The sequence below is a fragment of the Typha angustifolia genome, chromosome 11, assembly GCF_048772165.1.
Source record: "Typha angustifolia cultivar Huaian chromosome 11, ASM4877216v1, whole genome shotgun sequence".
Classification (NCBI taxonomy): domain Eukaryota; kingdom Viridiplantae; phylum Streptophyta; class Magnoliopsida; order Poales; family Typhaceae; genus Typha; species Typha angustifolia.
Window position 1 is genome coordinate 5,726,264 of NC_133249.1, and position 26,828 is coordinate 5,753,091.

The window sequence follows — 26,828 nt, forward strand, 5'->3', positions numbered from 1 at the left end:
CAATCTTATTATTACAAAAACTTAAAAATAGCTAAAGAGTTCAATCTTACTATCACAAAAACTTAAAAAGCTATTTAGTACAAATGGCCCAAACCATTGAGAAACATGAGCAAGCTATTACAAGAGAACTGCAATCCATAGTTGTGGCCAGGTCAATTTCAGGTCCATTAGAAGGGTAATGGACTACAAAAATCGAATAGTCACATACAAGTAACCAATACAGCAAGTAAAAACTAGGATTACACTGAAAAGAAATGAGCAAAAATCAGAACAGTTTCCCTTCAATGCTGAAAAAATCAGCCAAGAGACAGGAAACTTATCTGACCATGCTTTGGGGCTCGTTTGACATCATTTATATATTTCATTGTCTGCTTCAATAAGCAAAAATAAGTACAAGTAGTAAAGACATTTGCTGCAGTCAAATTTTTTTTTTTTTTTTGGAGGGGGGGGGGGGGGGTATTTAATCCATGCAAAGTATGCAATAGAAGAAAATTGACCTTTGCTAAGGAAATGGCAGAATTGAGAGATGCAGATTATCAAATTAACTAGATAACATGACTGAGGATGAGGATACGCGAAAAGGAATAGCTGCTTTATATTATTCAACTATATTTACAACCAGGACAATAAATAAATCAAGCAAGTAAATAAATTATTTGGAGTTGCAAATTTTATTCCATTCGGCAAATTCTATTGCATGTACAGATAGAGAGGCCTCTATTGCTGAAGTGATAGAATAGGAACAAAAAGGGCTACGGTTATACCACTACGAGAGATACACCAAATATTACTTAATTATGATATAACTTAACGACCGATAAATGACTTGATATGGAAATTAATTACACGGGGAGCTCGACAAGAAAAAGAACCACGAACTTTGCCGAGGTTGTGAATGTTTGCAAGGATAGTAGACTGTACATTTGGTGACTCCTACATGAAATAGCTAAGTGCTTTCTTCTTCCTTGATCCACCTTCACCGTAGAGCTCATTCCATTGGAGAAGCTCACTCATGTTTGCAGATTCCGATGACACACTAGCACATACCTACATGAGCACCCATTATTATTTTATTAGATCTGCTTGAACAGACAAATATGAACAAAAACTACAATCTGCAGGAAGAGATTTTCAGTGTTCCTATCCAGCAATAAGTTTCTTCTGGAAAAACATCAAAAGGTTGGTAACATTTTTAAAAAGCCCAGTGTACTTAGCTTGACACTTTTATAGGTCAATAATAATTGTACTGCATTACATAGAATCTCCCCTATTTGATAAATTTGTAAATAGACTCTGATTGAAGGCAAGTTTGCAAATAAACAGCCTTTAGTTCATTCACAAAATTATTCTGTCTTACTGTTTTGACTACAATGCCCTTCAAGTGCATCTTGCATATATAGGACAAGTGGAGAAGAAGAAGAGCATTTTTCATCAAAATAACATTATCAAATGAGATATTCCGTACCAAGTTGTTTTTGCAAATATACCAAAAAGAAGTTAATTTGCAAATATCAATAAAAGAAAAGGTAAGATTAAAATGTCAGTGGGCATAAGTAAGTTTCTATGATTCTCAGCATGGGGTCATGCCCAAGGTTGCCAGAGCCATGCCGCCTTGCACTAGCATCATGCCATCAGGGGAGAGAGGCCAAAAACTAGTGTTCCTGATGGATGAGGTTGGCAGTGAGGTATCGAAGGGGGAGGAGAGATAGGGAACAAGAGAGGGAGGAAGAAAGGGCAAGAGAGAGAGAGGGAGCGAAAAGGTGAACGATGTGGCATGGGGTTCTCAATTCATATTAGATAGGGTAGGGAGGAAGTAGAAAAATTTTCAAGGATTGACTTTGGTCCTTAATTGGTCCAGAATCCAGAACACCTTAATATAAAACACTTATGTTGAAGGGTTTTGGATATCGAATTCCAAGCCTGTCCAGAACCAAATATGACCAGTGGAATCCTTCTTCCACATAATCCTACACATGGTGAAACCTAGGCAGCACAAATTTCAACTGCTCTCTCTCTCTCTCTCCTATTCTTAGAAAGTTAATGGAATAGCAAATAAGGTAAAATGAAGTAATTCACCTGTTCATGTGAATATTTAAAGTCTTCCATATTTAAAGGACGAATATCGTCACTTCCATGCAATGCAGGTAAAGGTCTACCTTCTGCTACTGCCAAACTTTTCTCCTGTGGAGGAAACAGTATTGGTAACGTTAACAGTCATAACAAGCAACATCATGACATTTAAACAGAAGAGAAGGCATATACTGAAGGGGACACTATTCCAAACATTAAGATGAATGCTTTATATGACAACTAAAGAAAAAGAACAGACTGGAATAATACAGCCTTGTATCATGAAACTGAAGTTGCAAGCAAGAATAGCTAAATTAGTCATACTAGAATACACAATTACAATCATTGACAAGAATGCAAGAAATAGAAAATGCAGAAAATATTTCCAATTGCAAACCGACTTTTAGAAATAAGTGTAGTTGTACAGTACTAACCTTCTTTTCCTTCTCCAGAACTTCTCTAATGGGACAATGTGCTGCAGTAACACAGAGATTCTGAAAATGGAAAAAGAAAATATAAATGCAGATTACATAATTACAACAAAAAAAAATCAAATAGGAAAACCTGATTTCCAAGTCAACCTTCAAGTCGCTTCCTGAGTATCCAGCAGTCATATTGGCAATCACTTCCAAATCAACATCCGGTGCCAAGTCTTCTTTGGCTAAAATTACTCTGATAATCTTTTCTCTGTTTGACGCATCTGGCAAGTTTACCATTAATCTGCAAGAAATATTTCAGCAAATAAAATAACAATCTATCATCAGTGACGAGTATGCAAATTATACTTGTGAATAACTCCAGAATTCTTTCATTTACCTCCGAGGAAGCCTCCTTATTACTGCCTCATCAAGGTCAAAAGGCCGGTTTGTGGCAGCCAGCACCAATACACGTTCATTATCTTTGGTACGCAGCCCATCCCAGTTCACCATAAATTCATTCTTCATCTTGCGCATGGCTTCATGCTCTCCTGGATTTTCTCTCCTTCCAAGCATACTATCAACCTGCATAAAGAAAAGCAAGTCAACTAAGAGAATCAACACAATATGAAGGTCAAGTTACTAAAATTTCAGTTATTAAGAAAGACATGGAGAGGGAGGGCGCTAACAGTTTCCTCACAAACCTCATCGACAAAAATCACGCTAGGAGCAATTTTGCTTGCTAATGAGAAAACTGCTTTGACATACTTCTCTCCTTCACCAAACCACTAATGTAAATGAACTCTGCATTAGATTTAGTAGGAAAAAAACATGTATCAAATATCAATTAAAATTGTTCCTGCATCAAGAATTACCTTTGAGCTGATGCTTGACATTGATATGTTGATAAAATTGGCCCCTGCTTCTGTTGCAACGGCTTTAGCAAGCATGGTTTTTCCTGTACCAGGAGGACCAAAGAGCAGTATTCCCTTGCAGGGCTGTCAAAGTAAAAGGAAAAGCTGATACAGTTAAAGTTTCAAAAAGGAATAAAACAGATTATGCTTCAATAATGTCCAAAAACTGGCATTCCAGCATCAGCGCAACCTCAAAGTTGATAAAATATTTAAGAATCGAGCTACCAAGAAACTATCCAAATTCTTCATACAGACAGACCGAACTGTATTTCTTTTGTCAAAGGGAACAATATCAGACTGACAAACTCTAATCAACATAGGTGGGATGAGATCAAAAGATTAAGGAATATCAATGAATAAGATTATCTTCTGCAACATCACAAATTCCTTTTCCTATTAAAAAATGATATAAATTGATGATAGAGATTCTGCAGGATTTCTAATTTTCGATAGCTTGTCTCAACATGATTTATTTGTTAGTTAGCCTAATGAAATGAAGTTTCAATTTTTAAATAACATCTACAATTTCCATCGTGCTGAGGTGCATGGCACCTGCATATCATTGAGTAGATCAAATACTCTCCACTATAAACAACTAGCATTATAAAAATGTTGAGCTTGGCCCAAAAAGAAAGCCCACCATTGCACAAACACTAACCATTGCGCAAATATGTCCACAATGTTTTGTGGCCATATTCCAAATATCAAAAACATCTTTTGACTACTAGTGATTGCCTACTAGATTGTAATTTGAAAATTCTGGATAAAGATTTCATCTTTGATCCATCAGTGAGGCAATATTTTGAAAATGATGATGGAATACCTATGGAATGGAGAATGTTATGCTATGTAACAAAAAACTGTGAGGATCCAACCATCTTACTACAGAAAACAAATTGTTAAGATAAGCCTTGTTTGCTTAGAAAACTAATGTAAGCTTATTATCACAAACCTAGGTAAATAACCCCACAACTTCCTTAATAATGCAAAAACTGTAGGTTTTGATGTCAAACAACACTCATTGGAAAAGATTTCCTACACAATGGAAGTCTTTGAAGATAAAAGAGCCAGCATTAATAGAGTTAGAAATATGTATGAATCATTCAGCTTCTCTTGCCTTCTAAAGAAATTGCTAACAAACAAAAGAAGTACAAAGGCATTAAACAAGAAAATAAATTTCAAAGCAAAATCCATCCAAGAGGAGAATCTCATATTATTAGGCACATGCCAGAAGTCGATGTCAAAAGCGTACCTTTGTCAACTGTCCTTTGCAGAACAATTCAGGTCTTTGCAGAGGAAGCATCACCAGTTCCTTCAACGTCTCCTTTACATTTTCTAATGCTCCAATATCATCAAATGTAACCCCAATATCATTAGGAGGAATAACATCAGCCAGAAGTCGTTTCTCAAATTCATTCTCGGTGACCACATCCTGAAAATAATCAAGGCGAAAAATAGAAATATAACTAGGAGAACCAATTAAAACTGAAACAAAACCATTGTACACAAGTCAGAACTTTGAAATGTAAAAGCTGACAACACTGCTGAAGTATTTTTAAACATGCAAGGGGTGCCCATGCCCGCCAACCTGCATGTTTATGTGTACATATATATATATATATATATATATATATATATATATATATATGTATGTGTGTGGGTGGGTGGGTGTGTGTCATGCATTTGCATAATTGCCCCAAATTTGTCTAGTATATAACTATCGGAGTTTTAAACAGTTCTTGGATAAGTACCTTGAGTGATTTTTTCGAGCTCTTTGTATCACTTTGCATGCTTTGTAGCATATGAAGCCCATGCTTGATGCTGTCATGCATGATGATTACTTTCACATGTTAAGGGTATATGTCCATTGGTCTTAAATTATCAAAAGAACTAGTAGAGAAAATGTTAGAACTTAGAACATAGCATAGAGCCTGTCAAAAACATAATTACCTTTCATTGGAAAGTACAAGTTTACCATCCTTCATAGATTCTTCAATTTTGTTGTCCTTCAGGTGATGACTAAGAGCAAAACCAACAATCCTGTCCACATCTATTAAATCAAAAGTGAAAAGGTGGTCAAGTTAGCTACCTAATACACGGTAAAAGTAACAAGTATGACAATTTACTCACTTTCGTTTGTCAAGGTTTGGTCCTTTACGGATATCAGTTCAAGATCATTACAGTCCAGTGCATTGCGATTCAGAAACTGTACAAGATGAAATATCCAAAGGAAATAAATGTGATGAAAGAAAGTTATGTGATATTAAATTAGGAAGAAAAAGGTGGAAAGAGCACAAACATAGGAAAGGTCTTAACATGGTGAATTCAATTTAAATTGATTTTGGAGGGAAAAGTAAAGGACAACCAAAAAGAAAAACATAAAGGTGACTAAGCATAGAAAGGACCAGATCACTTAAGGTATGTGGCTATGTGTGATAGAAGTCATTCATCACAGTTAGTCTGCATTTCATCTCATGTCAACCTGAGACTGTATACTTACAGCCCAAGGAGAATTCAACAATCTAGCTTATTTTGCAACTTTTATTGATCTTGTAGTTCGAAGGGCTCTCGCTCAATGAATAAAAGATATGCAGGTGAGAATAGGCTAAAAGTTCCCATGAACAAAAGAAATTTATTGTGGCAGGCACCTTGATAGGACAAGGTATGTCAATAGATAGGGATTATGCACTATATCAGATAACTATGTAGTCTCAAAGCACCCACGGGAAATCCAAATAATAATAGTTGATTTGATTCAATCTTTCTAATTTGAACAACAATCTACAGATCTAGGAGTGCTGATAAATAATAGCAACGTCATCCATTACGTGATTATTCCAGATGAAAAAAAATGAAAGAAGTTGATAAAATAATACTTGCAAACAAACAAATATTTCAAGTTAAGCAAAGAAAGTAACATTATTCACTAACTTAAAGAGGACAGAATACAATAGGAAATAGCTCGTGAAGAACTAAACAGAGCTAAGAGACACAGGGAAGTAGCAGAATAAACAGAGTACAATTCTAATTGATGGTAAGGATAAGCATCTATAGTGTACAAACAAGAAATCATTTGAAACTTACAGAGCGAATGCTAACAATATTGGACTTGGCTTTAAGGGTTTCAACATCACGATCTAATTGTTGCTTCCAATCTAAAAGTTGGGCCTCATCCTGCCAAAGATTCAAGGATATCACAATCTGCTTTGTAGAAGTACAAGCATAACTGTCACAACAAACCAAAAAAAAAAACAAAAGAAAAACCAATATTGCACCTGTGGAATCTGAATGGAAATTTTATTAGGAAAAAGTCTAGTGAGCTGCTTCATTGCCTTGGGGATTTCTTTGCTTCTCTCATTCAGCCTACTGAAGTTATCCTAGCATTTCAGAAGATAAATTTATTATAAAAAATAAGCAAACAGGAAAGGAAATTTCTATCTCTCAGGTAGTATGGAGTTGTTATCTCAGTAATTAGTGATGAAAGAGGAAAGCAAGAGATAATTTCCATAAATTGTTAGATGTACGAGTTAGGGGAAACATGAAGAAAACTAAGGTCAAATTTCATTTGATGTCATCAGTTACATCCATGGGCATCAATTAATTTGATATTAGAAGGTTATAATATGGTTAACAAAAGGGCATTCAAGTGCATTAAACTGCCATCAATGCCGGCTCAATGGAGCAGCTAAAGAAGATGTTCCCAACAAGGGAGCAATCTAGCAACTCTCCAAAATTCACTGCCAAGAAACACAGCCTAGATACTAAATAAAGATATGACTTTAATATACAACTATACAAAGCTTCGTTCATCTTTATGGCATACATAGACCTACAAACCAGATGAAACATTATATATCTAAAACATCCTAGCTTTGTTTTGAATTCTGATTAAGTTAATATATTTTTTAAGTTTTTATGTCTCACATGTGAGTTTTTTTTTTTTTTTCCTTGTTGTTATGGTCGCTTTCGGTGAAGATGATTTTCTATCCAATTTAATAATTTGAACATAATTCAGTATGGAACTTGCGAAGGTAACTAGGTTCGATCCAACTGTTGGATCAATCTAAAATTCAAATGTGTTGTTCCTCTCGGGGTTAGAAATCTAACATCACTAAAATCTCGTCAATCGGATGAATAGATCGAAAATTACGTATGAAATAATAATTGAAGATTATGAGATAGCGGGATGGACGTGGAATATGTGGTCAGGATTATGAAAAATGATTATGGATATGGTGGATGAATTAGTGCTTAAAACTAAATGAGGTGGGAGAAGAGAACTTTCAGGTGTGGCTGATTGTTAGAGGGAGGAGAAAGAAACGATAGAGAATTAACCTCGACCATAGACAAGAATTCAAATTGGACGCCAAGAAGGGTGAAGATGGCTCAAGCCCAGATGAAAACCAATTCTAATGATCAATAATCCAAAGAGACTGTTTTTTCACATAAACAAAGGTAGCCAAATATCCAAAAACCATAAACAAATCTTATTACAACTTGTCATTTTTTGTAAATTTTTTTAAAAAATTCTACATTTTTAAATAATATTTAGAATTTTACATAATTAAAAAATAGTCTGATCTGATATGAACGGCCAATATGTATTATTTTTTCAGACCGCCGATATCGATCTCGATCCTGATACTAGGAACCTTGAGAATAACTATTAATTTATGTTATCCTTGAGTCAGCACAAGAGATTATTTATTACATTTGAACTAATCAACTAGCTCATGCTCACCATCTTCCATGCTTTTAGAACTCTATTAAGTATTAACCTAGCTCATGCATGCACTACTTTACCCAAACCCACTGATCCCGATCCGGATTGGGATTGAACAATTCAAGCCGATCCAGACCCAATCCTAGTCAATTAGGATCGAACGATCCAAGCCAATCCTGCCAGATGGATCGGGATCGGGGTTGGTTGATCCAGATTCGGATCGATCAATCCTACTAGCCATGTAGCAACAACTTCTCAAGCATTGCACAGATAGCAATTAAGCCTTACACAACTAGCGACCTCTAAAGCATTGCATATATATTGAATGATAATGCATAAAATTAGTTTTTTTCTAAATAAAGACCTTATTTTGAGAATAACAAATAAGAAACCTATTATAGAAGTGTTCTTAATCCTAAAGTGAATGAGACTAGCATTACTGAATGAGTTGTCATGTTTAGGATGCCACTTTGTGTGAGTATAAAAATGACTAGCCCATGCTCAATAGTTGGTGCATATTCAAGTTACAAAAGCATCATCTCTGTTGACAAGTGTATTGTTTACATACCGCTTACTCACCAAAACCCATAGAGGTCGAATCTCATGCACTAGAACTTGTTATCATGTCAACAAGGTAAATCTAAGGACAGCCATGTCGGTCGACCCACCCCGTGCTGACTGAGACTTGTGCCAATAGAGTATCATCACTCGGTACCGGCACACAACTATGTCGGTCGATACGAGTGCATGCCGACCCAGCACAGCCTTCTATCGACACGTGCCGATCAACTAAAGGTGATTATCAAGCGGGCCGAGCCAGGCTTACATATTTGTTCACGGCCCAACCCACCAATCACTCGGGTTGGATTGGATTGGGTCGGGTTCAGGCCGAGTTAGAATATTTTAATTCGTTACCACCTACTAGCCTATTAGATATTAAACTTAAATTGAGCATAATGGGTCCAACATAATGGGTTAAATATAAAAAATATTATTTCCCATTGGGTCAAATTTAATGGGTCCATATGATGACATTTTAGTTAAACTTTTATATGAACATACTTATATACTGATATATAATTTACTAAATATACGATGTGGGACTAAATTAACTATAGGAATAAGTATGCATTATGGGTTGGCCATAGATAGGAGTAGTGGGTCAGGCTTTCAGGTAAGGCCGGGTGGGCAAAGGCTTAGCCTATACCGCCCACTACCATCTCAAGCTCGGCTCGAGCCATGCCAAAATCGAGCTCAGGCCAGGATTACCCCGGGCGAGTTCAGACTGGATTTGGGCAGGTCAGGACCAATCTTCTCTACAATCAACATAGGGTTTTTTATTTTTATTTTTTTATTTTGTATTTTAAAAACTAATTTTTAGTGTATAAATGATAGATCTAACTTAATTTTATTAGATTTATTATTTGTGAGTCATTTTATGTAGATTTAGCATTTTTGTGTAAATCTATATAAAAAAAACTATTTCAATATAGGAATCAAAAGAATTTTTTGATATAAAAACAAAACATTTAATATGTCAAATTCATTTAAATTGAGTCAAAATTAGTATATAAACATATCAAATTAACTCCGTATAAATTGATCTGATCACAAAATTTATAATTTTTAGCTAAAATTTTAGCATAATTAAATTTCCACCATTTTTTTTTTGAAATTCTAAAAAATATAAATTAATATATCAAATTCATTCAAATTGGATCAAAACTAATATAGGAACATGTTGGATTAACTATGTTCATCTAGATTTTGGTTTTAATTTATTAATTAATTAAAGTATTCAATCATATTATGTGTTGAATCATATTTCTACTTAACTACTAATATATCTTTAATAAAATAGGTCATTTACAACATTACCTAAGGATAAAAGACTCTAATATAGAGCTCTAATATATATATTCAAACTAGAATTATGTATAACGAGCCTAAAAAGATATATTAGAGGCATGCCACTAGCACACAATGGCACCCTGTGTCAACTAGGTTTCAGCACCACACATAGCTTTGGCATGGCCTTCTTTGGCTGCAGCAACTAAGGAAGACCTTACCCATGGACCAGATGGAATTTTATTGTTTTCATGTCTAGAATAGCTTTAACAAAGGCCACAAATGATTCTAAGTAGTAGATAAAGAATTACACTAATTCACAATTCTCTCCATTTATTGGAAGTGTTTAGCTGCATATGATCTATAGATACAAGTATTATCTTATGTTAATAAACCAAAGCATGCAAACAAGAGACGATCTAGACTTATCATGCACATTCAAGGTTCATTTTTAACTACACCACCAGTCATGCCTAATAAAGATTACATCATTTTCATATGCTTGTCGTTCTTGGTAAATACATCGCTTCTACAAAATTTGAGTTCTCCTAATTTCTTATGAGAGTTCTATTGGCCCTCATAGATCATATCAAAAATCAACTTCACATTATGCAACAAATGTTCACCATGCTTTTCTCCTCAAGTTCTTTCTTTTTTGTTTATGTAATCTTCTTATATATTCATCCCCCCAAATCTTGGCACATGATCGTAGTCTTTATGAGTTCAGTAAAGATCACTTTCCTCCCTCTGAAAACTAGTAACAATGAAACAAGAAAGTGAAAAGGGCAACCCAACAATGGGAAGCCAACCATGAGAAAATGGTATAGGCTCCAGAAAATCACCTTGAGTTGGTGGATGGAACATTTAAGACAAACTCCGATGTAGGTCAAAAATTACAACCATGCTGATATGACGAAAGATGAGTACAAATCCATGCAGACATAGAAAAGATAATGTATCTCCAGATCTCTTTTTCTGCCTCAGTATTTTGTCCATATTAGCACAATAGATAAATAAGAATGCATGGGAGGAAAGAAGAGGGAAAGAAGAGAAGTGACACTAAAGGTATTAAAATTAGAATCTCCCACAAAAAAGTTGATTTCTCCTCAGGCCTTTTAGGAGACAACTAGATAACACCAAATAACAAGTATTACTAGTCTAATTCTTTTTCACTCAGGAGACAAGTAGATAACACAAAATAACAAGTATTACTAGTCTAATTCTTTCTCACTCAAATGAAGAATTAAATTGGTTTGGAGCTCCTCTAGAAAAAAAAATTACTTAAAACTTAAAAAGAACCAAAATTAAAATTTTCCTAACAAAACTTATCTCCTAATACTCCAAAATTCAGAACTCCTCAACTCAAGGAGTTCTAGATCAATTGCAATGTTTTAAAAGATAATCTCATTTTCTGCTGAAAAAATAATCTGAAACTCTACTTCAGACCTATCCTTTTAGAAGGCAAATTATATTTGACATAATGGTTGACAATACAAACCATAAAGTTCTCACATTTTTGTACCCAACAGAAAACTAACCAATACACGGAAGAAGCAGGATAACACAAAGCATCTAGCTGCTACAGTACGTAAGCTGAAATTGTTTTACAGTACCTAAAGGTTACAGATATCAATATCTCCTGACTCCTTATACGATTAATCAAAAACAAAACAAAAATATCTCGAGAAAACAAAGAAACTCAAACAAAAGATGTTCTATCATTAATTGTAGTAGAACATGTAAACAAGCTATATTACTACATAAACAAATTCTGCCTTACGCATAATGTGGAGATGACACTACCAAATGAAATGCATAGGCCAAACAATCAGTAAGCCGTAAACCATCAGGAATAAAATCAAAATCAAGACAATCAGTATGCATGCTGGATTCTGCAGTGGTTTAAGCAATATTACCGGGAAAGCAAAGTCCAGCAGTGCCTGGCTGCTTGTAAATTTCGTAAAAAGAAGGCCTCCTGGATGTGACTGCAAGATGTAACCAATAAAATGGTAGTAAGAAATGGGGAAAAATTACCAATAAAATGATAGTAAGAAATGTGATAATATTAAGAGGTCAACTACAAGGATCCTCCTGTACTGCTGATTTCTACAGATTTTACTAAGCATGAAATGTGGGAAAAACTACCAAAAAAAAAAAATTAAATCAAGATAGATAAAAAGGACTAATTCTAAAATGTTACCTTCTCCTTGCGGCTGTCAATTTGGGTGTGCGAACCTACTATAAGAACACCTGGGGGTACTAATTCAAGTTTACTCTTCAATGCTACATAGGAATCTGTGCTTCCAGTCACAGATTTCTCTATGTCCTTAAGTAATATAATTAAAGGACCATTTTTACTTTCTTCTGAGACAACCTGGAAAAAAAGATGCATATGATTAGGCAAACATATAGATTGTTGCACATCACAACATTAACAGACGCACCTCTAGAAGTTCGCTGACAGCCAGCCTTTCAACTTCTTCACTTCCAGAGGGGTCTGGACGAAGTAAATCAGCTGACAGGAGAAAAGGTGAAGTACATAAATGATCAACAGAAACTCACAAAATTAAGAAAAAAGATTTTGAAAGGCAACAAAATAAGATGTGCATTGTGAACTACCAGTGCAAAAGAAACCGTGATCTTCCTCGCATAGGCCCCCAAGATCATTTCCATCAGGGATTTGTTTATCAAATCTGACTCCAACTTTAGAGGAACCATTATCTTCAAATGCAAGTACCACTTTCCCTCGATAACCATAATTAGGACCCCTGCACATTGTTGAAACAATTAGAAAACCTGGCAGAAGCAGAAGCTATTATTCCACAAAAGTTATTAGAAATTTGCTTGCAAATGCAGAAAGATAAAACTAGCTTATCAGCAAATCTGACGATAGCAACATGCTTAAAACTGAGCATCATATCTTCCAAAGATGCAGCTTTTGGACATTCATTATTAACAGATGTGCCACACATTGGCAAACATCATTTGTGTCATATATTATAACAGTCAATTTGGAAGTTGATAGATTTAGAGAGAACCAACTGAGATCACTTCAGAAGTTGATCTTAGCTGCTATTTAGCAAGGGCCATCAGAAGTACAATAGAAAACCAAAAAGCATGAGAACGAACAATGTTTTGACGAAGAGATCATAGTTGATTAACTATACTACTGGTTGATTATTTAGCAAGGGCCATCAGAAGTTCAGAACCTCATTAGAACAAAGACATGAGCCTCATAGTTTCTTTTAACCATAGTTCAATAAATGAGCAAATACATTTTAGTTTTTACTCCCCAATGCCTTCTTTTCCATAATCTTGCCTATGCTTAGAAAGGTCAAATTTTCTGGGCCTTAAGAGAATGTGAATGTGTTTTGGATCCATACAAAAGATAGCTCATTAAGACAACTTTGGAAGGTCAAGTTACACCTTCAGGCAATTGATCATCATCTACTCCAAGAGTTACATAGTGCAATATGTACTGTAGATAAATCATCTTCTGACTCTCACTCTCGAAGGAAATCATCTGTCATGGTTGCATATTTTAAAAATTAACTTGCTGTAATTTTTGATAATTTGAAATTGCTTTCTAGCTTCTTGTGTTGCACATATGATGAGACTACTACCAGTCATGAAATGGACAAAAAAAATTCAGAGTAATTCAATCCACTAGCTTACAAACATATTTATTCAGAACTTAAGACTTTTCTAGTCCCTTGCACCACCAGATTTGTGAATCACCACGTACATTACTAATTCTCTAACGATATCACCCAAAATAAAGAAAAGCTCAATGGATCTTCGGTGGCATAACAAGTGCAAAATGTTTGAGCCATTGTGTCACATGAACCAAGCAAACTAGATGTTCTTGATGTGAGGATTCTTGAAGTCACTATACTACACCTAGACATGGAGGCTTCTAGATTTCTCTGTCTTTGTATATGTAGAGCTCAAGGATGCTGTGTTGGTTGGCACGCCTCATGCTGATAGAGTATCGGCACTCAACACGGGGCATAGACTCGTGCCAGAGTGTGTTAAGCCGTGCTGGTAGGACAGGTGTGTGCCAAGCTAACACAGCCTTGTGTCATGCCATATCAGTGGACACGGTTTTTTTCTTTTCTTTCTACACTATAAAAATTAATTTGGAGTGTACAAATGATATCTAGTTCAATTTTAACCAAGATCCAAATACACCTCATGCTAGTCTTGTGTCCCTTCTTTTAAATAAAGTCAGGTGCACAAAGTCTATTTGACTCATTTTTCAAATTTTATATAAAAAAACACAATTTTATTTTGGAGGGAAACCTTTGGTGGCTACCCTAGAAAGCCCACATATTCCATTTCCTCGTATTCCCACCATTGCCCCTTCTCTCTCCCTTTCCCCCTTCCATGGTTGTACTAGACATAGGACGCTTAGGTACAACATCTCTCTCCCTCTTTCTTTCCATCTCTCTTCTCTTTCTCAAATTCTCCTTTTCATCTTCCCTCATCAAGGATTGGCTTTTCATGAGGAATGCAAGGACCTTGAACAAGGAGAGAGAAACTTGAGTGGAAAATGAAGCTCAAGAACTGAGGTTTGGAATTTTGTACGAGAAGATTGAAGTTGGGATGCTCATGGGCCAAGCCATGTGGAGTTTGGGCCAAAGATGGCTAGCTTACTGCATAGTTTAGTACATGTTAGGGGATAGAATGAGGGAGAAAATATGGGAAGAGGGAGAAGAAAGAAAAAGGAACTCACCAACTTCAAGGTTGTTGTCTAGCAATTCAAGGAAGAGAAAAATAAAGAAGGATGCACTCAAAAATTAGAATTCGCAACTTCAGTGAAGAGTAGTAAACTACAAATTACTTTCATGATATCAAGTATTTTATAAAAGTCTTGGTCAAAAGAAAGGTTGGGGAAGAATGCAAACAAAGAAGCATGAAGGGTGGATCGAAATGGGAGAGGGAAAGGTAAAGAGGTTGGTGCAGCTCACTAATATGCAATCAACTAGGCACATGAAACTTGGCATATTGTCCATAGATGGCATGCCCTTATATTACAATATGACGATCCTTGGTTGCAAAGACACAAACATGGTTGTTGGATTTGGAAATCATTTAAGCAATTGATTCATGAAAAAGATGAACAATCCAATTACAATGAAAGGAAAATAAAAGTTCATATTATCAACATAAGAAGCAATCATAAAAGGTGCTAGCACTATATGAATAGATAGTGATTTTATTGAAGAAAAAAATAACACATCTGTAGAAGCACATTACTCGATAAAAGGTCCTGTTTTACAGTGCTTAATTATAATTTACAAAATAGAGTTAGAATTGTCAAGACTCAGATCCTTCTTGATTAAAATTTCAGCATCAAAGAGTTTGTTATGTGTCTGGGGGGTCACATATAGCGAGTAAGATATACAATATTAAGATGGACCTCTCTACTAGGACAAATGTTTTCTGGTAATACTAGTATCTTTAATTATAATTCTTAGGAAAAGCTTATCCAATAGATAATTAGATATAGTACGATTATAGTGTTGCCAAGGACTCAAGGTTCAATATAGCATTATTACTATTTCTACTCAATTTATTGCATTTGATAATTACTCAAATCAATGATTTAAAAAGAGGCTACATTTAAGCAGTTCGCTGAGGGAACAGATAGTGCATATGCAGTAAGTAGGTGCATTCAGAAAGACATGGTTATCATTTTCACAAGTTTCTAGTTGCATAAAAAAATTCTTGTGCAACCTGTTCCAATGAAATAAACATATTTACAAACCAAATTTTGGCAATACCACTTTTCGAGTTCAAAAGGTAGCATTTCCTACAAATATGCATAAAGTTATAAACCGAAAGACAAGGGCATGTCATCTAAGAAGACAAAATGCCCATTGTTGAGCTCCGTACTATAGAAATCAACAGAGCTAACTGAGAAGGTTGTGATTGCTTCATTCAATCTAGAATATATTACTTAATCTAAGTTCCACACACATCAATAAGAAATTAGGCAAAAGATCTTCTTCCATACAGAAAATATAACATATATATATATATATATGGCTGCTGAGGTGGATCAGAAATAGTATACTGCAGCAAGTGAAGTTACAAGAAAAAGAGAACGATGCCTTGGTTTGTCCTGAAGACAACATAACTCTTTCAAACACTCAAATGCTTCAGGGTATTTAATAGAGAGGTAAGTTAAAATGAGATTAGCAATACAGTCGCTGTACACCTTGCAAAAAGTGGTACAACTGATGAAAGAAGTTCATCAAAATGCAAGAAACATTAGGACATTCTGAGATACATTTCTTGCTGCAAAAATGAGCCAGAAATTGCGACTACAAAGTGCTATTTAAGGACTCAACAAGTCATGATAGTTTTTGAAGTTACATTCTCCAAACTCAATTTTCAATATCTAGTAGTCACCACCTTATTATATGTAACAAGTGGTGGTTCCCACCTCACAAGGCTAGTTTCAAGTTTCATGTAGTTGAAATGTTCTAACTCTATAATGATCAACAAACAGAAAAGTGGGATAAGAAAATATCAGAAACAATAGGTAGTTAAATATATTCAGTGATTGTAGCCAGAGAGATACCTCTGGGGTGCTTGAAGAGGAAAGCCTGATTGAGGAACTGCACCTATATATTTTACCCTATCACCTGTTTAACATAATCTTCAGTCAGCAAACAGCCTACAAGATAAGCATAATAATTTTCCTTTAAATAAAACATTAAAGAGAAACATACCTTCTTTAAATGTATAATTCTTTGATGACGCAGTGGAGGACTCTTGCTTTGGCAAAGATTGAGAATTTGATGTAGATGCCCCTATAATGTCAGCCTCCACGCTTGAAGCTGGTCTCCTCGATATAGCATCAGCCAATGCAGAGCGATGCTTGGATATGATGCCTGGTTTATCGGTCCTCCCGCATTCCTTTTGGGGTTCCAAATCCTTCGGAAAAGGCACCTGAATGATTTCTTTTAATTCATCTATGATTGATTGCAATAATGTCAACTTAGATTTTAGGTATAATTACATTAATACCCCTCAACTATAGGTGGTATCACTTACTACACCTAATTTGTTCAGGTGTCATTGAGGAGTAATTGATATGTCCAGTATATGGAAACAGCAAGATAACTTACACCAGGTAGCAAAAGAGAATCTACTACGAGTAGTCTAGCACCAAAATGTTTAGCAAGGGCCTTTACCAAAGTCTCTTGATATATTTCAGACCCTAGATAATGGTTTGCAGAAACATTGTTAGTGCAGGTATGAAACAAGAAGATCAGATAACCTCCACATAAGCATATTAAGCAATAACATACCTGAAGGGCCAGATAATAGAATTCTCTGGTGTATAGATGAAATATCTGTGGTGTACTTTACGAAGTCCTTGCATTCCAAGTGAATATAAGCACATGCAAGAAGTACATCCCTTGTAATTTCACTGCGTTTGGAAAGAAAAGCTCAGCATAAATAAACCACATGAAGGGTTGTTAAAAAATGAAAATATAGAGAAAAAAAAAGACCTCAACTGACAATGAATAAATCATACATGAAAACATTCCCATCCCACAACCCCGCATAGGCAGGAGCCTCATGCACTAGAAAGCCCGTATATAAGTAATACATGTATACATACACATATACATAAAATAGTCTATGAACTTTTATAACACCTTGCTAGCTACGAAATGCATCTCAGTATCCAAAGAACAAAACACCTATAGAAAGTAGGCTACAAACTTTTACAACACCTTGCTAGCTACTAAATGCACCAGTGTCCAAAAGTCAAAGAACAACTTATCTTGAGAAGGAAAAGTAAGATTCCTGGGGGTCAGTTTGACTTTTTCAATCTTGAGTTCCTCTCCAACTTGACACCTTTAAAAGTCCTTTCACTAGTCTACTGTTAGGGTTTCTAACAGAATTTATCACAAGTTTAGCATATGACTCCATTATACCAAAATGCCCTCTTCTTCAACTTACGCCCTCCTCTTCTCCCAAGTCCAAACTCTAAATATAAACCTCACTACCACCACTACACCACCACCCACTACTAACACTTTCAAGGGCCTCCTACATAAATACCATTACCACCACAATTATCACCACCACCACCAATATCATTGTTCAACAACCCCTCAATGCCCCCACAAAGCCTTTGATATGAACCCATCTTTAAGCACCATGAGATAAACAAATTCGCCAAAGGAGTGGATGTTTAGAGTTATAAAAAGTCATTCCCCAATCTTAGTTAAAGCTGTTGAGGGGTTTAACTATTTTGAATAGTTTAGGAGGTCAAATTTAGAGGGAAAAAGATTGAGTGTAAGTGAAAATGGTATATAATTGAGGGAGTCAGAGTGTAATTAACCCGACACATAATCTTGTACAGAAAAACCCAAAGTATTTCAACTGACACTAAAGAGTATCTAAGTGCATAAAACCTTATGTTAATGGGTTCTTGAAAAGTAAGATCTATGTAGTTCCTTCTTAAATAGGCGATTCTATGATTCAATCTCATAGCACCAGGATGGACAGGTCAGACCTTCGTTTTCATGTTAAGTACCTATGTGGGAACACATATTAAAGGAATTTCAGCAAATAGAAACCACATTTTTTTCAAATGTAGGATTCCAAAGTGATGTTTTCATTACAAATGGCTCTATTTTGTTGTTTGGATACTACATGGTGATACTAATAAGAAACTATCAAGGGTGAGAAAGACAATAGGAACCCCATCCAAAAGGGGGGGGGGGGGAGAGAGAGAGAGAGAGAGAGAGAGGAGTCAGGAATGAAAGGGAAAGAGGCATTAGCATTTCAAACATGGCAGATGAAAGGGCCTGAACTGGAGGATACGGGGGGAAGAGTAGGTCATAGTGGATTTCTAACCCCAAGGAAGAAGCCTTTTCTACAAAGACTCCCTCTAAAATGCTTGTCAAACACCATTTTAAGAGACTGCCTTCCATCCCCACTTCCCATAGGATTCTGAAATTCCAACGGGATATCAACGGATTTGAGTCTACCCAAATAGGCCCTTTGTGATTTTATCTTCCTTGATCATTCTGCTTCAAAATAAAGTGATTTTGGAGTAGCCCGCAAAATACAAAAATATTTCAAAAATAAAATGATAATGCAGCCTCAGTAGTTTGTACAATCATGAGACTATCTATGCTTGGAAGATAGGCAACTGGATCATGCCTAAATGACATCCAGCAGCTACATTAATCCAGTAAGGTACTGGAAACAAATGGATAGCAATTTTATAGAATAACTTTTAACACAATAAACATAGAGCTCTCTACATAAGAGGAAGAATCAAGATTGTCACAAGAGAAGCAAAGGGGAAAGGACAAATAACATTCAAGATAAGTTTCTCTACAAGAGAAGAATTTGATCCGTCTGAGTGTTAGGGACTTAAGGTTTTTTCCATGATCCCCGATATTCTCCAATATGAGGATATCCTTATAGTATCAACCTTCCTCAAGACCGTCATCAATCTATTGACAGTAGAATTGCAACATTTCATTATCTTTGGAAAGTTAGAACACACACGACCATGTCAAGCTAGATGGATCTTGTAGTTTCAATCAGTAGTCTATGCCTCTATGGTTATTGGCTTATTGCAAATTGACAGTCGTAGAATAACCTCACTTCAATGACATGTTAACTAATTACCATTTCTTGTGCCATCAACATTACATGAACGTGATGACACTGCTATTAGCTTAAACTTTACAGAAGTTAAAACAGTAGCCAACATTAGTTATATGAATATCCACCACCACCAGTATGATATATATAAGTTCTAACTGATCTCAATGCTACTGCAACACTTACTGTTCATGACTTTAGTATCAAATATTTGGATCAACAAGAGCATAAAAGGCTTGTGATACACCCAATTCAACTAGATACCCACCAAAACACATGCAACATGCTTCTCAGGGGCTTCATTAACTTATTCACCTACCCCTCGAGTCCTTTCCAAAGGGCCTAACTTAAGCATCGACATTTCTTGTGTGAAGCTAAAGTACTTCAAAGTGTTAACAGTTTGAACTTCCTCTAATATAAGGCAGGTCCGGAACAACAATGCATTTCATATGAAACAGCTATTTTCTGATACTACTAACATTGTCGATCTGATCTAAGCCATTTCTCAAGAAAAGGAAAGCAGCTAAAGATTTAAAAAGAAAAAAAAAAGGGTCAATGAAACATCCAACAGAACTAACAAACCTTTATGAAGTTCTTCTTGTCAAAAAGATTCTAAATCCTAATAGACACTAGTTATTGATACTCTTCTGAGGTAGAAATATGTTAGTTCTTAATTGCAGCATGCATGTAGGCAATTTTCCAACTTGGCACTGTAAAACAACTATACATAATTCCAATATCATCATTTCAAGAAAAGTTTAAATCACAACATTAGCATTAGTTGGTTACAAGAACTTTGAGTTAAAGCTTGTAGGTATTAGAATCCTACACCTAATAATATATTCAAAAGGAACATGCAAACCAATGTTCACAAGTTACTTCTCATCACCACAACCAAATTAACAGCTGAAATAATGTAAACCATGTTCACAAGTTGTGATGGTTCTCTGATAGGTCAGCTTTCTTTCCCCCCCTATCCAATATTTTTCTTCTCCTATTGTTGATATATACAAGCGAATATCCAACATATTTACTCAAATAAGAATTGTAAAATCGAACTCAAAATTTAGGACTAGTGCCTAGTAATAAGCATGTAAGTAAGTAGCATCCAACTATCCAACATACAGCAAAAGAAATTATTGCTTTCCATAAGAACCAAAAATCATGTCAATCTTCAGAAGTCTAAAGAACCTTGTGAATAAGGGATTCTTACTAGTAGAGAAACCAACCACCCTCGGAAACATCGATTCACCATCTTGGTTAGATTTTAGAGGCTAGATACTCAATTGAGGCTCTGCAAAATATATGTCCTATATTGCTATTCCAAGATTTACATATCCTGCATTGAAGAAGGGTATGCATCTATAGACACTAAAGACAAATTTAGGAAGGCATGATAGCATCTGCTTTGCACTGGTTAATGGGTCATTACCAATACGATTTTAGTTCTGCAAAAATGGTGAAATAGCAGCAATTTATTTAATATCTATGGAAGAGGGATCTCAGATTGCACTTCATCACAGCCAGGAAGAAAAGGAGAGTCAGAAAAGCAAACTATAGATGAAAAGAAAGGAGAGAGAGAAAGCATGCAGAAAGTAGGCTAATAAAATACGATGTAGATGAACAAATATCTCACCTTAGATAGTAAGGAAAATTTTCAAAAGAAACTTGGATATCACTTGAACCAAGAATCCCTTGTTTCAATCCATCCTTATAGAGTTGGCACCTGGTTGTAGGTAAAGCTGCAGGAGAATTGAAATCTTTGAGTAGATCCATCTGATCTTCGAATGCTTTAAAAAAATGACTGCTCAAATCAAATCCAGGAGGAGCTGATCCTGCGACCATACTGAGAAGCTGCCTTCTATGATAATTTCTACAATACATCTTTCCGCTTTCTGCATCAAGATGGCCATCAGATCCAATACCATTGTTCTGACTAGTATCATTGGCGCCAATATCAGCAGGTAAAATGGTAGCAGTCATATCAGTAGGAGGAATTTCAGTGTTTCCACTATCCACAGTATTATTATTATCTTTCCTAGTTTCACAAGTCTTATCATGGTCTGCATTATGGCCTTCTGATTTATCACAAGTAGAAGGCGGCACAAGATGTCCCACCCCTTCAGCATCCCCTCCACTTGATGCAGGGGGAGGATCTGTAATGTCTTTTAGATGAGTAGATAAAGATGCCAATATTGATGCTCCAGCAACAGCAGAAGGGTCACCTGATCTGGTTTCCAAATGAATTTCCTTATCAGAGGCAATTGGTGATTCTAGAATGCCAAGCGAAGAGGGTGCTGGTTTAGATACTTTGTCATTTGCAAGTTGCTGAAAGATCTACCAACAGGTCAAGGAACTTTTTTCTGATGAATAAAATGATTATAACCAATTTCTGATGCCAAATACTTGGCATTAAAGGACTATGCAATAACAGTTATAGTGAAGTATAGACATCTCGCAGCTACATGTACAGAAAAGGAAGACACAGGGAAAGAAAGAATAAACAAGAAGAAAAGAAGGAAAGGCATCAAAAGGATACATAGGCATGCTTTCCAGATGAGCTGAAAACAACCTCATCCCCTCCTTTAAGGATAACTTTCGAACTTCTATCAATGATCTTTCCATTTACTTGGACAAGTCCTTTTTTACCCACTATTTCAAGCAAGGCAACTGATGCACCTCCACGCTGAAATAAGAATTTTTAAGTACGATTGGCACATTATGTATGCCAAGTGACACCACATGGTATCTTCAATTTAGATTTAATCAACTGATATCTTATACACAAGAGTAGACAAACAAAATAATAAAGGATGTACCTCAATGTGCCTCAGCTTACAAAGAGTTTTGCTAGCAGGTATGTCCTTCAATCTTAGATTGCAGTTTCTGTTTTGGCCAACAGTGAATTGAGAACCAGTAATAACAAGATGAGGGTTCTGCAAAATACAGGTATAGTCAGACAATACTAAGAGACAAGCAAAAATATTCAGCTAAGGACAAAATGCAATAAATTATACCTCAAAAAGATGAAAATCATCCATCCTGCTAGATGTATATAATTATCAGATACAAAATACAGCAAGGCTCCTCTGTATTAGAGCAGAATTTTACCACAGTAACCAGTTAACCGCTCAAGTACCCACAGAAGTATACCATAATCAATGTCGCATATAGTATTAAGTATTAACCATAAATATCTGCTTAGCAAACAGCCATTTTCCAAATGTTACTAAGTTGCACCGCATGGTAAATCTACATCATTGGTTACTAAATTAGTGACCCTGTCAACCATCAAGTTTGTTATAACATAAACATGCATACAACAAAATTCTAGAGAAGCAGAGATTTTGATAGCTGGTCACCATCCCACCAGACAACATGATATTACTGAAAAGCATTTGATATGCTGGCCTCTTTATTCATAGGAGATAAGTTTCTGAAATGTTTCAATTCTTGTTTGAATATGTAAATGTTCTGGAGCCATGAAATATGAAGAGTCTGAATTATGAACTTGACAGTCCTTTCATGTTATTTAACTAGCGAACACAACAGTAATGGACCTTAATGAACAAGAATTATTAGGGTCCCAACTCAATGCAGACTCTCGAGATGGTACCTGCTTGCTCCTGCTACTGAGAAACAGAACTTAACTAAAGTTACAGGCTTTAGGTATACCTAATTATGGTAGAATTTGTTAGTCAATTTCCTCCAAGATGTGTATATCAGTGTATGTGTTTTGAAGGCTGACCCTCAAGAGTATTATGAGATTATACCAACCTGCCATTTCCTTCAACTGGTTCAGCATGATTTGGACTCCAATAACTATATATTAAACAATATTGGGGTAAGTGTATGACATAGTGAAGGAACCAAGACTCCTTCAAAGATCATTTAGACTGAAGAATGCAGGAATGACAAGATATTATTAATTCCGGCATCCTTTGTAGACTCCCTATATTGCCAACATTTTTTTGCGAAATCCGGAGGAACTTTAACTTGACAATCTTTCTTTGTTGTGTCCATTATTCAACCATGTGGTCCTCGAAATGAAATTTACCCCACTAGTTGCTTATGTTTAGACCAACTTAACATTCAATGGTTTCCATTGATAGTCTAGGATAAAATGGAACCACCAACCCTGCAGTGGGTAAAGCTCAATGTTGGTGCTTCTTTTGATTGTTTGAGCATTTTTACAAAGCAATTGCATAGGCATTAGCAGTGGGTAAACCTCCCGCATGAGCACTATGTTTCTTTATATACAATTGGATTGCATATGGGCTGCATATGTATATGTGCCCATGTACGGATAACCTAAATGCTGCATATGCATATGATAACTAAAAGTTGTATTGTTGATGTGTCTATCTTTATAAGTTTTTGGTGATTCATATTTTGTCGGTGGTCTTCAACTAATCATATATGTTGGAAATATTTACTTGTTTACTCATGTTATCATATGGTTATAATATACGATGTTTGGATGTAGGATCATCAACTTTGATGAAGATAATTCTCCAATTGGCTACTAATAAATTAAACAATACGCCATGTACTTTGATATGTAATTCCAACTGACAACCTTCCTTTCTACATTTCTCACTTTGTCAAACAACTCTAGCTAACAGCTCTTCTAACATTACATCGTATCATGTTCAAAGAGTGCTTAACAACTACAGTATCACTCTAACATAATCATACCATCAATCTACATATACATGCCCAAGGTCTAATGACGGAAACAAGAGGATAGGTGTCTACTAATTTATCTTCATCATAATAGCATTGGCATCAGCTTTCAAATCCGTTCCAATATATGGCCCAGCTATGGAGAACAGGTACAAGGCAAGAATTTATTAAATGATTATATATATATAAGATACTATCAAGCATGACATGCTCTAAAAACAGTCAGGCAGCTTCCAGAACAATAGCAAACTAATGCAAGAGGGGCATGCGGCGCTGTAAGCATCATTAGTTGCAATTTGGTCTGATAACAGAGTGAGTAAATCCCCAATTTCTCTAGAATCACAAAGATAAGGAACAGATCTCCCTACCTTTGAGGTCTGCGACAGAAGCTTGGCCCAAGGAACCTTTGGCTGCTCCTTTTCAACTCGTTTCCTCAGGAGATCCAACGGTGGCAGTTCCACTTGCTCTGCTTCCGCCTTGGCCGATTGATCTACAAAAAATTAATAATAAATAATGAAGAAATCCAATTAAAGAAAGGGGCCAAGAAGGCAAAAATTAACCCAAAAAACTCACCTTGGTTTACGAATTCCGCTTGCCCCGCAGCATCCTCCTCCCTGCTCTCTTCCCGTCTCGAAGCCTCATCCCCGTACTTTCCACTCGTCTCGGCGATCTGGGGGTCCTCCGACGACTGCCTCACCTCCTCCTTCTCGTTAGCGACATGCTCCTTAGGAGAGGACAACGGCGCCGCTTCAGCCTGAAGGATTCCGTCAGATCTCAGCAAGAAAAGAGAGAGCAAAACCCAAGAATCGAATCGATAGCAAGATGCCGAAATCAAGAGAAAGGGAGAAGGGAAGAAAGATCGCACCTTGGGGCGCTTCGAGGACGGAGATGGCGATGGAGAAGGAGATGAGAGGGGCCTCTTAGAGGATGCGGAGCTCCGCCTCGTCTCTACCATGTCTTCCTCCTTGGTTTCTTCGATTCGGCTCCGATATTTTTCTCCAGAGCGCCGAGAGAGAACGGGACAGAGAAAAAAGTCACCCAATAGTTGGTGTCCTGGCTTTTCTTGTATTTATCACTGATTATGTGAAATTATATACCTCTGTGTCAAAAATATAGTAAGGTTTTGATGGAATTATGGATCCAAATACCAACCTCAAAGGATCAACGATGCAGACAGCATCCGTCACCCGTTTTGATCATCATCTCCAACTTTCGATATCTGGGCCGTCCGTTCTAATTTGAAAATCTTTGAGCAAAAATATAGTTAGTACTAAATTTCTAAATTTTGATGAGCTTTCTAAACGTATCTAAAATAACATTAATAGGAATTCGTATGAAAAAATATTTCTATGTAGCTCTTGAGGGTAGTAGATTGTGACTAGAGTTTAGAGGAATGATAAAGTATGTAGATTAAATCAATTCATAAAAAAATAAATGATTATAATTAAAAATATAAATAAGATAATAAAATTAACTTAAATTGATATTCATTTCACTTATAATAATTAACATATAATCACTCATATTTATAATAATAGATTCGTCGAATTCAATTTCTTATATTAGGCTTCGTGAATTATCTCATTTAATTTAAAATTAAAAATAATAAATAAAATTATTTATCTAGACTATATGACACTCAAACTAGCCAACTCAACACTCATGTTCAAATCATAACATAAAATGAATAGACTACTTTGAAAATTGCTTGACTAGGAGGTTTCTAAATCTAATGGGTCCAATTATTTTAAAAATGGTCATAATAAAACTTACCTTTTGCTCTAGAAGATCTCGTTATTGAATATAATTTATGTACGTGGAGCTTAATATTATCAAAATTTGGAGATTTTCATCTCCTTAATATTATCATAATAAAGCTTACCTTTATTTGCTTTAACAACAAAGTAAGATATTAAATTTATTAACAAATATTTAACTCTGAATGAATTAAAGACCATTTCCAATATAAAAAGTTGTTATATTTTGGCAAAAATTTGAAAATTCATATACTACTATTTATTAGGTGGCAGCTATCGGTTAATTATGACATACTTAACTTACACTATTTTTTTTAACAAGAAGAAATAAAAAAAAGATTATTAACTCGATTCTTATAACATGGCTTGTTAAAGTGAATAGGGTACATGCCACTCTCCCCTCCCCACACTGGCATGACAAAGGGATTTTTTTCAAGTCAAGATAAAGAAGGGGCAAGCTTAGCTTACCCCCTTCCCCCTTCCCCCTTCCCCTCCCTTTTCCCTCTTTCTATTTTTTTTCTCTCACCCCCTCCCGCTCTCTCTTAATTCACTCCTCCCATTTCACTCCTTTTCGCACCTCCCTTACCATCCAATTTACGTTATGCATGTTGACGTCAATGAGTTCCTCTCCCTCACTAATTTGTTTCATATTATATGGCTTCGAGCGTGTGGCGTCTCGACATCGATAGGCTTCCTCTTATGGTGTAGTGTCAAACGGGGGTAGGGAGCCCCTTCCTACTAGTGTAATACCCTAGCTAATGGGACT

The 26,828-nt window shown here is 35.8% G+C and overlaps 1 protein-coding gene across 1 annotated transcript; it reads right to left on the bottom strand.

Moving 5' to 3' along the window:
- Positions 1–571: 571 nt before the first annotated feature.
- Positions 572–25,373, bottom strand: LOC140769672 (uncharacterized). The gene is made up of 27 exons (XM_073110477.1): positions 25,171–25,373; positions 24,879–25,059; positions 24,674–24,795; positions 22,439–22,555; positions 22,159–22,305; positions 21,256–21,956; positions 17,294–17,415; positions 17,111–17,202; positions 16,712–16,931; positions 16,561–16,624; positions 12,591–12,739; positions 12,416–12,486; positions 12,172–12,345; positions 11,888–11,956; positions 6,676–6,777; positions 6,485–6,574; positions 5,531–5,606; positions 5,351–5,450; positions 5,152–5,221; positions 4,653–4,832; positions 3,362–3,484; positions 3,191–3,274; positions 2,887–3,071; positions 2,652–2,790; positions 2,505–2,564; positions 2,077–2,181; positions 572–1,047 (listed from the first exon to the last, which is right to left on the bottom strand). Exons 1-27 carry the CDS (start codon positions 25,258–25,260, stop codon positions 934–936), a joined length of 3,747 nt encoding a protein of 1,248 aa, XP_072966578.1. The 5' UTR covers positions 25,261–25,373; the 3' UTR covers positions 572–933.
- Positions 25,374–26,828: the final 1,455 nt, after the last annotated feature.

Bases quoted from the DNA above. Each gene is read 5' to 3' on its own strand.
- LOC140769672 (XM_073110477.1), bottom strand. From the start codon at position 25,260: ATGGTAGAGACGAGGCGGAGCTCCGCATCCTCTAAGAGGCCCCTCTCA. The intron at 17,203-17,293 runs GTATGTTATTGC...ACCATTATCTAG, and splicing joins TCTATTATCTGGCCCTTCAG to GGTCTGAAATATATCAAGAG. The intron at 11,957-12,171 runs GTAACATTTTAG...TACATCTTGCAG, and splicing joins TTGACAGCCGCAAGGAGAAG to TCACATCCAGGAGGCCTTCT.